General features: G+C 47.9%; 1 protein-coding gene across 1 annotated transcript in view; it reads left to right on the plus strand.

Moving 5' to 3' along the window:
- Positions 1 to 2,825: 2,825 nt before the first annotated feature.
- Positions 2,826 to 18,237, plus strand: part of rspo2 (R-spondin 2) — a 55,217-nt gene continuing 39,805 nt past the window's right edge. Inside the window, exons 1-2 of the mRNA XM_056444323.1 lie at positions 2,826 to 3,172; positions 3,482 to 3,813. Of these exons, the coding sequence (XP_056300298.1) occupies positions 3,564 to 3,813 (250 nt within the window). The 5' untranslated portion in view covers positions 2,826 to 3,172; positions 3,482 to 3,563. The remainder of the gene's footprint in view (positions 3,173 to 3,481; positions 3,814 to 18,237) is intronic.

The raw sequence follows: 18,237 nt of genomic DNA on the forward strand, positions 1-18,237 counted from the left end.
CCTCGGTGCCTCGTGGGAGAGCTGTGCCCGTTCCGGGAATATACCGCTTCTCAATTAAGAAGAATAGATCTCTGAACTTTACTCACGGCGACAGTAAATTACTCCAAGTTTCGGTTCAGAATGAGAGCAGCAGGAGTTGGCAGAGCAATGGTGAAATGAATAATAAAAGTAGAGTGACGTTTCATCGTGTTTACCACAACAATGCATGTTGCGAAGGCAAGAGCATGACGTCATCTGGCAAGTGTTGACCAATCAGCGACGGTTCTGTCCTGTGGCTTTTGGATGAGTTAGGCTTAATTATTAGATTCAGATTGGGGATCACACATGCAGCAAAAAGTCCATTCCATATGATTATTTTTTCGACTGCTCTGTGGCCATCACGTGATCTTCAACAGATGGAGATTCACTCGGGACGTTTTTGACTTGTAGATTTTTTTGTTGGCGTGTGACTAAATTGGGCCTTTTTCGAGAGCTCCCTGGGGACAATAACAGCGTGTGAGCTGTAATGTGTCAGCTTTGTTTGTGAATGTCATGTTAAAGTATTTCTGGACATTGGCTTTTTATTTTTTTGTATGCCTCTTTCCATTTTGGAGCCGCAAACGTGGAACGCTGCTAAGTATAACACGAACTTTCCCCTGTAGGCCGCACGCTCTCCCTCCCGTCCCCTGCTTCGAGATGCAAGACCAATGTGGCCTGGAACTTTATTTATTTATTTAAAAAAAAAATGTTTGTAAGCTGTCACCGGAAACCCACGCTGAGAACCATCCGGGTCCCAGTCCCTGACGGGACGGGGTGCAGAGAGCAGCGCGCGCCCTCATCGCCTATATGGCACCGAGGGCTCCGAGCCAAACCATCCGAATGCTGACGTCACCCCCCCACTTATGTGCAACTGCAACGAAGGGGAGGGAAGGAAAGAAGAGGAGAGGAGGGATGGCTGGATGGATGGAGAGAATAAAGTGATTGGTTTACCGGCACCCTTCTCCAATACACATCATGAAAATAAAAAATAAAAGTGCCAAAGGCCTTAAGGCTTAACTGATCACGTTCACCTTCACCGTGCACTCCCCGGTGTTGTTTCAGAGACCGGGCCAAACCAGAGGCACCGGCTGCAGCTCACTGCCCGGCCGGCCGGCCGCAGGGTGTCTGTCACGGCTCTGGATAAATAATAAACAAAGGCAGGACAAAGGTCGGTTTGGCACGAGGAACGACCGCGAGCCTTCCTCGTTTCTTTACATATAATGTTCATGTGTTTTTCAATCACTTGCAGTGACGACATGAACACTTGGACGTGTGTGTGTGTGTGTGTGTACGTGTGTGTGTGTGAGAGTGTTGCTGCCTGAGGGGAGACATCTCCACTCTGGTTCCTCTGTGGTCTCCTGTCATCTCAAAGGTCTGCAGAATGTCTGAGGTGCCTCCAGACTGCAGGTTAAAGAAGAAAAAAATCACATTCTTATTAATAAAATATTAATACAAATATCATCATCCCCTTAAATGTGTTGTTCTTTACTTCGTTCTTTAGTTCGGTGAGGAATAACGGACACGGACAATATAACACACACAGTGCTGCCGCGATTAAATGAGCGATTAAATATATCTCTTGTTCTGCCTGTTTTGTGATATAGGCTACATGCCTAAAAGGCGCCTAATATTTGTAGACTGAAATAATATCGGCATTATAATTATTATAACTATGAGGATTTTTTAGTTAACTATTTTGTGGTGCCCCCTCAGGACTTGGTGCCCTACGCACAGCGCTTCGTGGGCGTTATGGGAGCGGCGGCGCTGAACACATAATCTCCTGAAATAAATAAAAGATTAAGTGCCACACCTAGTGGCTGAAGGGAGTACTGCATTTACAACTTGTATTCCTAACCAGGATGGGGACGTGATAAATATGAGCAGAAATGCCTCTTTTTTTGACCATTCAAACATTTTTTCTTTATTATTAGCAACTTCCATAAAACACCGTTGCAGGGAGGGAGGAGGAGGAGGAGGGGGGGGGGGTTAGATACCCCCTACCCGCAATAAGTTGGTTCCGGCTGAAGGACGGTAGGTATATATTCCCTCTATTGACCGTCTCCTTGTCGGTGTGAAAGACCCCTCTTGTTATTCACTCCCTCCGCGAGGAAGAGGAGGGAGAGGAGGAGGAGGGAGAGGAGGAGGAGAGAGGAGGGGGGGACTAAACGTCATCCTCAACGTGAACCTCTAATTATTCAATCGAGCTCTCAGAGGCTGAACCAGATATATTTAGATTGACGGAGTTTTAATTACTCACTTTATTGAATTAATTATAAAGTTGAGATGAGATTCTGTACACTTTTATTAGAAATCATGTTTATTAGCCATCCATAAAGAAAAAAAACACCGTACAAAAAAGTTCAGGTTAGATTCTGGATGTTGAAAAAGTCACGAAAAGCTGCAATCCCATATCCCCTTCAAATAATATACAAAAATTAAACGTTTTCTCCCCCTGTTTCCAGCTCACTAGGACCCAGAGGCGACCTCGCACCGGCCAGTGCGCGGAGGGAGGGGGGGGGGGAGGGGGTGGGGGGCTGAGGTGGGGGCAGACCGACGACACTAAATGTCATCCTGAACATCTTAAATACGAAGACAGTCTCCGAACCCAGAGGTCTCCACACGTGACGCGCGGCTCCACGTGAGGAGAAAAGGCAGCAGCAAGCATCAGGACCAGTCGGGAGTCAAGTCAGCGCGCAGCCTCAGCGGTCTCACCCACCCCGCTCGCGCTCTGAAGAAGGAGAAGAAGAAGAAGGAGAAGAAGAAGAAAAAGAAGACGAAAAGCACCCGACACGTGTGAGTTTGTTTTTTCCGCCGCGCGCGCGGAACGGGACACGGACCGGAGCTCTGAGTGAGGAAACGCAGGTAAAACGGAATCTAAGCTTTTTTCCCCCTTTTCCTTTCAAAAAAAATGTTTTAACAGAGGGGAGGAAAGGACCCACCCCCCTCACCACCCACACACCCCTCCTTTCACCGCTACCACCTTTTTTTTTAGTTTTAGTTTTGCCTCCTCCTCGGACCTCTGCACTCTTCTGGAGACGCCAAGTTTCTCGCGCACAAAAGAAGAGGGATGCTGCGCGTCGCCGAGCCGCACTTGCACTCAGAGGGGACCTAAAAGTGGACCGGAGCGGATTGTACACACTTCATCTGATGCAAGGTACACACACCGACACGTTATTTCCCGGAGCGTCCTGGCGACTATTACGCACGGCTGCGCGCATTTATTTATGTATGTGTGCATGTTGTGTGGGGAGGAAAGGGGCGTTTGAACCGCGCGCATTGCCTCCTCTACAATCTGTGATTGTTCCGACACATTGACACAAAGAAGATCTCTTCTTTTTGTTTTCTTAGCCACCCTCCCCGGAATCCCCACCCCCTTACTTATCACCTCGCGCATCACTGTTTCGGAAGGTGTTGATTTCATTACATGTTATCACAGTAACCTCCTTTGTCATTCTCCCCGCAGCGCACCAAACGGACACTTTTTATTGACGCGCTCCATAAAATGATCTCCATCGGCGGCCAGATAACATGCCGCGTCTCGTCTGATGTTTGACACATTCACGGAACCACCCGAGATACTGGAGGAGGAGGACATTGGAAAGTCAGAGAATCCACTCCGAGCCGCGCCGGCATCCTTTTTTTCTTCTTCTTTTTTTTTTTTTAACTGGAGTCCGAACCAACAGATCGCCGTCCAGATGCAGTTTCGACTCTTCTCATTTGCCCTGATCGTATTGAACTGTATGGAGTACAGCAACTGTCAGGCGCCGTCGCACCGCGGGAGGAGGAACAAACGAGGTAAGACCGGGGTCTTAGAGCAGCATCCATCCAGGTGTGTGTGTGTGTGTGTGTGTGTGTGTGTGTGTGTGTGTGTGTGTGTGTGTGTGTGTGTGTGTGGCTTTGACAGAGTTTGTATGGGTCGCGGGAGGCAGCCGCAACAGTCCTAAACAAGGTTGCTTAAACATCCTGCTAAACGCGACCAGATTTGGCGGAATGTCTGAAATTTATATATATATATATATATATATATATATATATATATATGACCATAATAATAAAAAGATAATTAAACCTCCCAGGTGAGAGTCGCCGATCCGACAGAAATTATATTCCGGGAAGATTCCAGAAATTCACACAGATATTGTTTTTATTTGTAATTTATTTTACTGTATGTCACAATTTAGCTCTCATCATCTGATGTGATTCATTAACCTCTTCAGAAACACTTTTCCACATTGAGTAAGGGGTTTTCAGAGCGGGTCGCTTAATGCGTAAAATGTGCGCAAAATTGGCCGCACGCGTGTGGTTCTCTCTCTCTCCAACAAGTGAAATCATGAAAAAAGAAGAAAAAAAACACACACCCTACGTCATTGGATGGTCTAATTGTACTTGAAACCACGTTGCCAAACGTGCTGTTAGCGCCACTTCCCGAAGTTGTGGCCCCCAACAAAAGGGCTCCCGATATTATTTACATGTGAAAGTGCTAAAGAAGCTGCGGGTGCGGATCGCTCTATAGAGCGCGGGCGGATTACGGGTGGGGGAGAGGGGGGCGGTCGTATTGTTGGGAGTTAGTTAGTGAATAGATACGGAATCCCCTTCCTCTGATTTATGAAGCGCACACATCCCCTAAGCTGCTTTTAATTGATCTCATAACCGCTTTGAACAGTCGGTAGGAAACCCGCAGAACAATCGCTCAGCGGAGGCGCGGGAGTTGAGGAGGGGGATCAGGCCCTCGGCAAATACTGCTCCATGCTCCCGATGAATGGGGAGACAGTGGGATTAGCAAAGTGGCCCCCGCCGAGTCCTCCACACACACACACAGACACATACACACACACACCGGTGACATAACACACGAACCTCAGGGGTGACCGTGAGAGGGGTCAGAATATATAGCGCACATGCGGCCCACGTCGCGCACTCTTTTTCTTTTTGAAAACATTTTATTTGAGGGGTCAGGAGAGTAGAAAACACAGATAAGAAAAAAGAAAAAAGAAATCACAATTGTGAGGCAATCCCAAATTGTAATCACATGCGCTGCGTGCACACTCTGCAAGCCCTCTCCACTGCCCATCTGCAAATAATCAGGCAATCACTGCGGGGTACTGGCACACACACACACACACACACACAGGTTTCAGCCCCTGCTTGTGTTTCTCTCTCTGGAGGACTGTGTGATCCGAGATAGTACATGGACCAGAGGGAATGGAATTTTCCGAGTGTAGGATCAATCTTTCTTTATGTTGGGAGGGAGAGATGAGGTCTGCCTAAAATCTGCAGGGTGTTTTGGATGGTCAAGCAGCAACATTGGTCTGTGGTGTGTGTGTGTGGAAAAAAGAGGAGGAAAGAGAGAGAGAGAGAGAGAGAGAGAGGGGGGGGGGGTGCTAACCAATGGGGGTGAGATCAAAAGGTTAACTTACACATTTGACCTCAAAAACAGCTTTAGGCTGAGCACTATAAGCTACACATTGTTATGCCCCCCCCCCCCTCATAGCTCTCTGAGTGGATGTTACACTTGTCAAACTAAAACTAATCCCATGCAAATATGTACAGCTTTTTGCATTTACAGTGATGTTGGAAGTGTGCATGTGTGTGCTTGTGTTTGGGGTGGATGGGTCGGTGTGTGTGTGTGTGTGTGTGGGAGGGGGGGGGGGGCATCACTTTGAGCCCAAAAGTGCCATTCTAGTGAGCGGTGGCAGCCGGCCAAGTTTTTTTGTGGGTATTTGCTTTCTTCCTTTATGTATCACGGTTATATTGAAAGAAGGAGCATGTGTGAGAGAGCGTTGTCCAATATCGGCCGCAGAAATGCTCCCGATATTTTTCTAGCCCCCCGAGGTTCCTGTGACAGCTTTATACACAGCCCCCCCCCCCCCACACCCCTCAGGGGGACTGGCATGTGCACGGGGAGCTAAGGCCCAGGCACGTTAGGGGAAAAGAAGAAGAAAAATAGTCAATTTGGCCTCAGTCCGGACAAAACAAATCCTGCATAATTCAACAAATGTCTGTATTATTCTTACGTTTTACAAGCGTGAAAGAGCCGTTGGCCGTCGCCGCACGGAGCGCGTGCCGCCGCACGAGGTGCAAAGGACGGAGATGTTGTAATCAGGGGGACATCGAGGAGGAGAACGCTCATTGCGCTGAGTGTGTCAGATTGGGATCTCCGTGTGGTTTCTGAGCCGGTCTGGTCTCCTGTGGTACGACCCGACCTCCCATTGGGTTTTTGGTAAACTGTGCATGTAAAAAAAAAATTAAAAAGAAAGAAAAAAAAATGTTTTTACTTCGCCGATGTACAACAGATGACAAAACATATTACATGCACGTCTCCTTACCCCCCCATGCCGCCCACTAGAAGCGGCGGAAATGGTTCCAGTGAGGCCTTCTATGATGTCATAGTTAGTCACAAGGGCATCACTTTTCATTTTTATTCTCTGGCTAATGATGCCACCTGCTGACTACATAAAAAAATCATGCTTGCCTTTACCGAGGCTGCCCGGAGACGTTTAACCAGGTCACGGCGGTGGCGAGTGGTGAAAAGTGGCCACGCGATACCGTTAACTCTTCACGCGTCCGCCCCGAAAAGTCCCACATTTGAATTCCCGGCGTGTTTCGGATCATATTCGACAGTGTAATCCGTCACTTTAACAGCGTTCCCAGATGTTCTCTGAAGGACAGACTTGTCGAGACAAATCTGTCGCGCTTTGATGCCGAATATGCCCGTCTTTCAACAAAGAGTCCCATTAAAAAAACTAAAAATACAGCATATAAGTACATAAGGGAGTGTGGAAATGTGAGAGGCTTTTCGTGGTTTGTTGATGTTACAGCGGGAAAAAAAAGGATCGGGTGATTTGCAAATTCTTATGTCGAATGCCTCTTTTTTTGGGGTCTGTGAGAATTCGAGAAAAAAGCGTTGGAGTCGTTGGAGGCCGAGAAGTCGTGGCGACACAGTGGCCTCTCTTTTCTCTGAAGCCCTGGAAATGTGGACTCAGTGTGCCCAGCGCCCTCGCACAAAGTCCCTGGTCTGTGGTGTAAGTGTCAATGTTGGAACGCGCCACTTCGGGCGCAATGTAATGCACCGATTAAGTGTCTGACGGGTAGGAGGAGGAGGAGGAGGAAGAGACCTTTTTAAACCAGCCTTTCCTTTTGGAAAAAGTCACGCGGATGACACCACGTCTGCCGAGGCTCACGTGGTGATGCCGTCTCCGTCCAGGTGATGGGAGCTGATTCCATTCAAACAGAAGGCAGTTTGTTTATTTCTCCAGGAAACAGGGAGAAGGAGGAGGAGGAGGAGGAGGCGCTGGTTAAGGAGAGAGGTTTGGAGGGTGGGGAGGGAGAGGGGCTTTTTAGGGGATGAGGAAGGCATATTTAAGCAGATCAGCTGGCAACAGCATCACCTGAGAGGGATTACAGCGAGCCGAGTCTCGACCTGAGCCTGAGCTCCGGCGTCAAGGAACAGAGCTCTTCTTTGCTCTCCCAGGCCTCCACGAGTGTGAATCTCTCTGAGTGTGTGTGTGAGGAAAAAGAGCAAGGGGAAGGGGGGGAGATACACGGACCCCCCCCCCCCTCCCGCAGGTGCATGTTCCCTGATGCTAATCAAGACATCAATTCCAAGAGCAACCTGTGTGCGCCGCCTCAAACCCCCTTCGACCAATCCCGTCCACGCTCTGTCTCGGGGATTATCACGGCCATTAAGGACAATGATTCACTTATGCGCCGTATTGATAAATCACATTAGTCTGACCCCGGCCCTCCGAACTCTGTCGAAAGACTAGCTCCTTGTTTGACCTACTAACCCATGCGTGTCCATCCTGGCCCGTCGCGCGGCTCCCGCTCCGAAGTCGCAGCGGTATCGGATGAAGCGGCTGAAAGGCTCCTCAGTGCGCCTCATGCCATGCTACACTGCCGGGGGGGGGGGGGAGGGGGGAAACTAAACATGCGGTGGCATGAACTTTCTACTGGAGAGAGAGAGTGAGAGAGAGAGAGTCGTTCGGGCACCATGTGACAAAGCGGAGGGTGATCCGGTTCTTTTGTCTTTCCCCTTCAGACAAAAAGAACGATCCATTCTCCGGTTAATTAATCCTCAGAAATCGAGTCGCCGGAAAAAAGATCCTTCATCCCGTGTTGGTGTCACTTTGGGGTGTTGCGCCATGTTTCAGTGTTTCATGGGAAGCTTATTTTGCGAAACTCTTTTTGCACATCCATCACGCCGCAGCGGAGGAACTTTTATCGTGATTCCTTTGTTTCTTTTTTCCGATTGGTCGACAGGAGGTGATCTAGGATCTCGTCTTCTCCGAAGCTCAACCGTCCCGTCAGAGGGTCCCATCCGCTGGCAAAGCTAAAAACAGATGGGCTTATTTCAGGCCACATTTTAATCACGCTGTAAAAAAATTTAATGTTTTTTTCTTTCTTTCTTTTTTTTCCGGAAATTTTAAATAAAAGGAACTCATTAAATAATATATATATATATTTTAATCATACGCTCCACGTTAATCGGAAACTGCCGAGCAGCAGACAAAGCAGTCAGTCTCCCTGAGGCGGCACAACGGCCCTCACCTATTACAATTACACCTTTAAATGTTTCCTTATAAAGCTCCTAAATGTGACCGGCCAATTTGGTCCGATTCGCTCAAGTTTATTGGGCCGTAAAAAAATATATAAAAAAATCTAATGTGGGAATTATTTCTTGGTGCCACACATAAAACAACAACACAAAAGGACCTTCTTTTTTTTTTTCCGGGGGGGGGGGGGGGGGGGGGGTTGAAGAAATGAAGAAATGACTCATGCAACAGTTTCACAGGTAGGAGGGCGGCCCGGAGTCGGAGATGGAGCCCCTTGGCTCACACTCAAATGCTCCTCCGGGCGACTCGGCTCTCACATTACTAATACACACCTCTGAGAGAACTCGAAAAAGAGCTGTTGGGCGGTAATGGGGGCACAATAGGCATGCGTTGTGTTCCCCCCCAATGAATTTAATCACGGGAAATGTTTTAAAAATAAAGTAGCTCAATCAAACTTAGCTTAGCGTAAAGACTGAAAAGTGTGGGGGGGGGGGGGGGGGGCACAGCTAGCCTGGCACTTCTGAAGCTCACAGTAACCGTTATATCCTGTTTGTTTAAAGCACACAACAAAATAATGTGATGACAAGTTGTTGTTACTGCAATAGTCGCACACAAGAGACCACGTCGACAACTACAAACAACTAGCTTGTGTACGGATGAAGCTAACGTTCTCGTGGTGGCATAATGAAGCTGCTTCCCCCTTTTCCAGTCTTCATGCTAGGCTAGGCTAGCCGGTTGCGAGCTGTAGCTCTACGTTTACCGTACGGACGCACGACGAGTTTACCTCTCAGCAAGAAATGAATTCCATCGTGTACTTCCTTTAAACTTCTACTGTTTAGCACGCAACTTGATAACTTAGCCTTCCATTTCATTTCCCCACCTAGCCTAGCCTGTGTAGCCGGTGGGGTCCATGGGCCCTGGTGGGGCAGCCTCGTGTCTCATGTTTCACGCTCTGTTTCTGCTCTTGTTTTCCATGTTAGTGTATGTGTGTGTGTGTGTGTGTGTGTGTGCGTGCCGACTAGTTACCTATTTTGCATCGATCTGCGAGGCCTGGAAACCTGAAACTCCAGGAGGCCCCTTGAGAAAATACACCGCCGCGCGCAGAACCAAAACACAAGCGTACCGACTCGGACGCGGCGCCGAGGGCTGTCCCCGTCCCCATGCCCACCCCTTAACACTCGACAGATGGACACGACTCCCCCCCCCCCCCCCCTTCTCCCTGCTTTTATGGGACCTCTAATTATGCTTACCCGCCACATCAAAAATAAAGCTCAGCGTGCAATGCCTTTGGTATGAAGAGGAAGTGGGCCGGTCAGATGCAATAAACAGTCGCTCTGGCGCAGCTCGCCTGTAATTTGGCGTTCCGAGGACGGACGTGGAGAGGCAAAGGTAAAAGGTGCCGCCGCCCCCCGCGGTTGCACGCTGACTTTCTGACGTTTAGGTACTTTAACCACGACAACGCAAGAATCTGAGTTTTTCTCACAATGGAATGAAGCCGTCGCGTGAAAGATAAACCCAACACGCGGTAAAAGACATAAAAGCCCCGCCCCTGATGTATCCAAGGTTGTGTTTGGGTTTTGTGTTGGTTTTGGCTGACTGTGGGGTTAATGAAGGTAATTGGGCACCCCCCTAGACTAAATGAAGACTTGCCCTGTGGAATTGAGCTTGGTCTAGTCGTAACAAGAGCTTTGACTGTTGCAGTGAGTAAAGCTTACCTTGGATTTGTCTTTTTTTCCTCCCCTTTCTTTTTTCTGTTTGGTTGTCTTGGGCGTGGAGCTCTGTTGGGGTTGGCTCCTTCCTCTATCTCCCAGCTCTCAGGCCCTGTGGTGTGAGGAAAGGGAGGCCTCGCGGCTGCCTGCGGAGTGCAGAAGCACCCGGTGTGTTTTTAATCAGGAACGAGGCTGGGAGTCATTACTGAGCCTCGCCGTGGAGCTCATTGTCTCTCTGACTCGCTCTGTGGAGAGAGAGAGAGGAAGACTGAGAGTGAAGAGGGGGGTGGGTGGGTCTTAAAGGGTCGCCCCCTTAAGATTGATGTGGTCGGGATAGAATGAGCAAAGTGATGCAAAGAGAGGATGCACAGACCAGAGTTTTGACACACACGGCTCTTTTATGAGCGCAAAGCAATACGATCGTGGTATCAATCACACAATTGAAGCTGCAGTAATACTTTCCCTCGGGGCAGCAGAGGGCATCGCTTGTTCGAGCTCACACCACAATAACCGCCGCTGGTCTCGACGGCCCGCGTCTTGCATAACCGAGGCGGCAACTTCTAGATAACTCGCGAGCATCCCAGATGTCGAGCCCGGGTAGCAGTGCTTTGTGTTATACGGCGGACGGATCAACACGCGTCAACGGATTTCTTGGCCACTAGGGGGCGGCGGAAACAAGCGAAACACACCGTTGACATATCATCTCATGAAGCTGACTTATTCGCAATCGGTTTCCTTTTTTGCTATTTTTCTTTTTTTGTGCAAATTCATCCGAGCAACGTTCGCGTTCATGTTGTGAGTTGTGTTTCTGGCAAATGTGAGTCCAATATCTAAAATAGACTCGCCGTGGTCTGGTCTCCATAAGCTCTTGAAAGAAATATGTGGCACTTTAGCTGTTGAGACTTAACATTTTCTGGTCGTAAAAACCAAAACAATGAGCCTGGAAGGACTCAACAAGCGCACTTGGAGTAGCATATTACACAAAGTCATTGGATCCGTTGTTCATCTCAAAATATTTATCAGAGCATCCTTCAGCTTAGGATAATAAGATATGATAAGTCCAGTCTGTCCAGTCAGACTGAACGGCGACTGTGTTGGCAATCAGCCTTTTTAAAATATTTGTGTTGGTGGATCCAACATCTTGTCCATCGAATTACAACTTACAGTTTTGCTTCCATGGTTTTTTGCAGTTGGGTTCCACGGCTGAAATACAGCTGGGTGAAAATTGGGTGAAGATTTTATAAATACTGACGCTTCCACGCTGAAGGGTTTGGCGGCGAAGGCGGCCGCCGGGATAACGACGTGCTCTCCGAAGCCGAGATGTTTCTCCACGGTGCACGTGTGCGTCTGTGGTCGTTTTGCGTGTCGTTGTCGTCTCCATGTATGTTTTTAGTGCTTGCCTCCGGCCGCACGCCACGCACGCTGTGTAAAGGTGCATTCACACCAAAAGCAAAACTATTTTTCGCGTCGCCCAAAACGCGTGAGTTTACTCGCTCGACCATTCGCCGTGTTCAAGCCATAAGCGCCGAGACGCTCCGCGAGGGGCGGGGCTTATCTCCGTGTCTCGTCTCCGTGTCTCGTCTCCGTAAAGACCGTTATCATCTCCTTCATCCACCGGAATAACTCACCACTAGTTCTGCTTTATACTTGTTGTGGACGTCCCACACACTAACGCCCTCGTGTTTGGGTTCATGACATCACCCCTAGGCTCACTCAGCTCGGTCACTTTGAAGTTACCGTTACGCCTGAAAGACTTCCGCCTCCAGCGCTACGAGAGCGGAACTCGAGAGCTGATTGGCCCGAGTTGCGAGATGACCGCCTCAAAGTTGAAATATTTCTACTCCGGGCTGTAAACGCGTCTGTACGTTGACTTTTCATGGGATTCGGTCGCGCGAAAAAATAGTTTCGCTTTTGGCGTGAACGCACCTTAAGACGAGAGTTCCGGCCGTCTACTTTGTCACGACTTTTGACGCGGCGGCACATTTTGATGTTGCGCTCCGTCTAAAAAAAGGACATCAATTGCGGCGCGCTGCTTTGGACTTCTCACTAACCGTGCTTTAGGGTCCAGACAATGAAACACGGCTGCGGTAGAGACGGATGCTAGAACTAAACGTATACAGCCTTTGAGAGAATAAGAAGTCCATTAACATTTCCCAGATTCCTGCAGTCCCCCTTTCTAGTTATGCACTTGTATTACATCTTGGCTGACTTCTTCTTAACTGGATATTATTTTCGTTGGACTGGGGCCAGGTCTCAAGAGCAGCGGCCTTCGCTGTGTAAACAGCTGTCACCAGCAGGAGTCATAACTAATAGGTATCTGTGGACAGGGGTCACATGTAGTTTACATGTTTACCAGCTAATGGCTTCAGAGATGGTCCTGCCTTGGTGCAGTAATGGGCAGCAGTGAAGTGTAATGGACAACGCGAGGGCTGGTTATCATCATTGCAGAGCACATGCGTATGAGCGGCCGCAGCGGTGTATTCTTAAAAAAGAGTTTACATAATGTCAGAGGGTTATTTCCCCCCCCAGCAGATTGCATCGAGGATCTTTTTTCTTCTTGCTTAGAGAAGAGGCGACAGCTCCCCGTGGTTGAGTTATTGCAGAGAGATCTGGGGCACATCCGGCACCTCGGAACAACGTCGTAACGACCGCCCGACACATGACGACTCAAATTCGCCGCTCATTTATTTGCAGTAAACACTGCGGCGTGTCGGCACAAGACAGGCACGGCTCCTCGCAGCCGTTGCTCGCATGCAATGATACACTTAGCGACCTCATGCCACCCATTGAGATTTCTTTGGAAGCAGGTTTCTGTTTCTTCGCCCCCACCCCTCCAAAAAAAAGAAGAAACATCCCTTTTATCGCAACATCTAACCCGTCCGTTAGATTCCAGCTCACCTGAAGCTCACTTTTCTTCTTCCTTTTCCCCCCTCCCGCTTTTTGTTTGTGGCAACAGATATGACATTTGCTTTTTTTTCCCCCGAGAGGAAACTCGTCGTTTTCATTCGGCTTCATGCGCTCCCTCCATCTCGGCCCCCGCGGAGGCCACTCATACTTTTATGGAAAGCATTTATTCCAAGTCTCCCTCAAAAGGGGCAGCGTAGAAACAATAAATGTGGACTCCTGAGGGCTGAGTGGGGGCCTTTTTTTAAGAGCCAACACAAGCCGGTTTCTGTTAAGAATGCCAGTCGGGTGCCAGCTCTCTTTCGGGTGCACTTTTTTTTTGTGGTGGTGTGAGAACACGAGGCCAGATGTGATCCAGACACCTGCCGGAGCAGAAGGTGGCGGCTCTGGAAACAAAACAAACTGTATAATATCACGGGCATGTGAAACACCTCAGATGAACCTCTTCGCTAAAGTCTCTGTGGTCACAATTAAAAACAACTGGAACAACATCTGGGCTGACGGCAGCTCGAACATCAGCGTCGGTCCAACCTCTCTAGCCACCACACGGGTCTAGTAAAAGTGCGGCCTTCGCTTCCAGTGAGGCAGGAAAACAAGCGACGTTGTCTTCTTTTCCTGTGAGAGACCTCAAGTAGATATTGGACCCAGCCCTATTTTTTTGGGCTTGGGGTTGGGGGGGGAGAAGACAAACAAGGCTTTGATGTTTAGGGTTTTGTTGTTTTCTTGTGGCAGGCACCATGTGTGAAAGTGAGACCGTGTCTGTCCCCTGTGGTGCGCTCCACTTTTGACCCTGGTGCTCACCTCACGTCTCCCCCCTTTTGTGCTGGGCGGGCGCGGGGTGGCGGTGGGGGGGAGGTTGTGTCTTGTTCAAGGGTTAAAGAGGTAGAACTTTGCTGCAGATGTCCCGCTTGGGATCGTTATGAAGGGAGCTGGAGGCAGTTAGTCGGCTATAGGCGGGTTTTTTTTGGCCGTACGTTTTCTTTCCCTTTTTATTGTTTTTGTCTCATCTTCAATGTGAAGAGCTTTGCGCTTCCCATAGATCACAACTGTCAAACAGTGTACGACTACTTCTTCTTCTGGGAGCGATGTCGTATGTGTACAGATTGTAAAGCACATCGAGGCTAATTTGTGATATGGGGCTGTACAAAATAAACTGAATTGAATTCTGTTGATGGAACTCGCTACGTCTGCTTCTGGTTCTTCATTTCGTTTACAACAAACAAAACATGTCGAGTTGCTTTTATTTTTCACAGATTGTTGCCTTCGTGGCGACGTTAGCATTTTATTTTGTTTATTTGAGAGGCGTAACAACGACAGCGGAAATCTGAACAGACAAGACGTGGAAAGAAACAGAAGATTCCCCACCATGAAAATCATCATTATGTCGAAAGTACTTATTTATAAATAAATAAATAAATTTAAAAAAAGGATTGAACTCAACGAGCGCCTCCCGGGGATGTTGTGAACCTTCCTTTTTCTCAACGTATCTGTGACGTTAACAACGTGCACAACTCAGCAATAAGGGTTGATGGAACGTTGCTGGTCTCTACATCGGCGCTAAGCCTCCACCCCGGGATCAAACTCAGGCCACGCCCCCACACTACCACGTTTACATTAAAAAATAATGTCCCGGTGCGGACTGGTGTGAACGGAGAAGTCTTGAAGCGGTGACGCGGACGCTATTCGATGGGGCCCCAGCAATCACGACGAGGGTTGGGTACCGAAAACCGATGCCAATATGGCAGTAAATTTGTCATTATAAACATTTTTAAGCTAGCTCGTAGCTCGCGCTACCCCACCATAGCACCCGGTGGGGTACATATGAACAGCTGCAGAATCCAGCCAGCAAACAGGAAGTGACCTCCCTCTGGTCTTCATGATCCCACTCCGCACCATCATGTTTCACCTCTTAATGATCCATACAGCTTTCTCCTCATTTCCCTTCGATGAATGATTACATTTCTTTTTTTTCATCAGTAAATCAAGAAAGAAAACCCTGTTGTTGTCGGGTTTAAAGAAAAAACATCGATATTTGATGGTCCTTTTGTTTACGATCTGTTTTTGGTGTGACACTTCAACATTACATGGCTGTGTGAACTCCCATCTGGCTTCGCAGCTACAGTATGTGGCGCCTTCTGGCGAGTACGAACAATTCACATCCAACTCTTCTGTTTCTCAGATGTGTGAGCTTGAAGTCGGGATGAGTTTAGTCAAGGTGATGACAAATGGGAAAAGTGGGAGGGAACTGGGGTGGGGGTGGGCGTTGCAACATGGGGTGCAAATATGCTAAGCATGCCCGCTCACTTCCACTGATCCTCGCCTGAAACCCACGACCCGGGTCCCACTCAGCACCATGTGTGTGTGTGTGTGTGTGTGAGCGAGTGAATTACTAGACCTGCAGCACGTTGAGCTGCAGGTGTGAAAATTAGGTGTGAGGTTTATGTGTGATAAATTACCAACATGTGGGCTAATCGGAGCCACTCCACCTTGTTCTCCACCGACCTCTTTCTCTTTTCCCTTTTCTTCTCTCTGGGGGGGGGGGGGAACCCATTTCCCCCACAGCTTGAGTGGATTTGAGCGAGTGTAAATATTGAAATAAACTTTTCCCTTTCTTTTCGGACTCATTTTTTACCGTGTATTTCCCTGGTGTCTGTCGGAGACTCGGGGGGGGGGGGGCAGTTTCTTGGAACGCAGCAGGTTTATACGAGATATAATGAAGACTAATCACATTCTTTACATCCATCTGTGTTGTCTTTTCTCTGTCCTCTAAGTCTTTAGAAATGTAAGGATTTCTTGGGATGAAAGACTTTGAAATATGGAATAATTCCACAGCATATGTTTCAACTAAATGTCCTAGATCATCACTTGCACTGCCTCCATACTTTGTTTGCAAGTCCCACTTGTAATCATCTATATGCTTCCCTGCTATAATTCTTCTCGAGGTCCTGAAATCGGGATGCCTCGTCAAGGCAAATCCATCACTTATATAAAACTCTATTGTCCCGGACAGTTGAGATAATATTTTTCCAAATGTGGCACGACTAAAAAAAAAGAGTATTTGTGATACTCCTTGTGAATTTACAGCTAAAGGCCAATGTGTTTTTGGCCAAAGTAAATTGTCAAAGAGGCCACGAAGCACCAAGTACAATCTTGTCATCATTTCATCGTCTCACTTCTTTAGACATGAACGTTCGAGTTTCAAAAATCTTCAAAGTCTAAGTGCTTCGTTTATCCATAGTTGCCATGGCGCTTTGGACGCCACCAATTTCCATTTGCAGCTGTATTTAAATGCTAAAATACAGATCTCAGATCATGTTGCATTCGTGGAACAACACTGAGGCCACGGTGCGAGTTGCTGAGGAACGGTGGAGATGAAGTGAAAAATTACTTTCACCAGAACATCATCCCTTTTTCTTTGAAAGAATGAATAAAGACGGCGGCGAGAGAGAGAGGAAGAGCTGGCAAGAAACATAAACCACATGCTCGTCTTCCAGAGAGAGAGAGAGAGGGGGGAGAGAGAGAAAGAGAGGGATAAAGTCCATCCCTGTGAGTCATGGATGAACTCCTAAAGCGCCTCCACTCCCGAGTGTCGTAAAGTCCTTTTGCACCTGCGCTGACCAACCGTGTGGCGCGAGCATCACCCTCAAGGCAATCAAAGGCAGACGGCGAGTGATGAACTGTGTGCCACTCAGCAGGAAGTGCCGGTCCCGTTTAAAAAAAAAAGGAGGAACGTAAAAGCGTCGATAAGAGAGACACGTTTGTGGTTTAATTCTTTTTTTTCCGCACATGCGTGGGAGGTTCAGGGAAGATGTTCCACGCTTGATACTTGGATTTATTTGTTTTTTTTGCGTGTGTAGCCATTTCATAGCTGTCCTATTAATATATAAAATACACCCCCTAAAATAAAGTGGACCTATAAATGCAGCATTTACTAGTTATTATAGTTTTAAAAGTGTTAAAAAAACCTAAAACGGTCTTTTACAATGGATTTTTCCTTCACTGGAAGAAACGTTTGAGCTGACTGGATGTGCATCGTTACAGCGCTTTGTTTATGCTATGTTGACACATATTCCATTGTTTTTACCCGTAAAAACATCTTATTTAAACAGTGAAGAGGCGATGCTGTTACTTGACCACCACATCAAGGTCATCCTCCTTGTTTTTCCCCCTCCTGTGTGACCATTGAGCTCTCCGTGGCGGTCCACGGTCGAGGGCGCGCGTGTCAACATGTGCATCATTGTGGCAGAAAGACTGCGGCGCACATCGTGAGATGAGGTCAGCCAGGTCACCTTTTTATTTCATATTTTTTCCACACACAAGAATTATGAGGTCTCTCTCACATCAGGCGGTCCAGATGTGGGCTTTGACCCCAGGACATGGGATTTAAGTCATAATCCATCATAAAGATGTTAATAAGGAAGTGAACGAAGCGAGGGTCTTCATAAAGAGTTGGGGAGAGAGAGTGCAGGGGTGAGAGCCACGATGAGTTCAGCTGTACACATGGGCGACAGGTGCAGAGAGCATTTCCAGATTGACTCGCTGTCAGCGTGTCTCAATCGGACCGGCTGCAGGTTCAGGAGATGCACGACAGAGAGAATCGATACACACAATATGCACAGGTCGTATTGTCTGGACAGCTGATGTAGATTCATCCCCTGGTTTGAATAAGATGGCAGAGAAATTGATTTAGTTTGGGCTAAACTAAGACAGAATTGCAGCCCCGAACGAGCAAAATCATCCACTTGATGTACCGTCTGGGAGAATAAATACTTTTCTAATAGTTTTGCATTTCAGCAAGTAAAAATATTAATAACGGTATTAAATTGATATAGCGCTTTTCAAGGTACTCAAAGACACTTCACATCACATCATTAAAACGTCCTGAAATCGATACCATGAAAATAACGAGAATTTCTAGAACGTAGAGGACACATTAAAAGCAGTTGTGAACAGGCGGGTTTCGATTTGTGATTTTAAAATGCAAAAGGTCGGCGCCGTCTCGGATGAGTTTGGGGAGAGAGTTCCAGAGGGAAGTAGAGAAGGTGACGGCAAAG

This window comes from Pseudoliparis swirei, chromosome 22, assembly GCF_029220125.1.
Source record: "Pseudoliparis swirei isolate HS2019 ecotype Mariana Trench chromosome 22, NWPU_hadal_v1, whole genome shotgun sequence".
Taxonomy (NCBI): domain Eukaryota; kingdom Metazoa; phylum Chordata; class Actinopteri; order Perciformes; family Liparidae; genus Pseudoliparis; species Pseudoliparis swirei.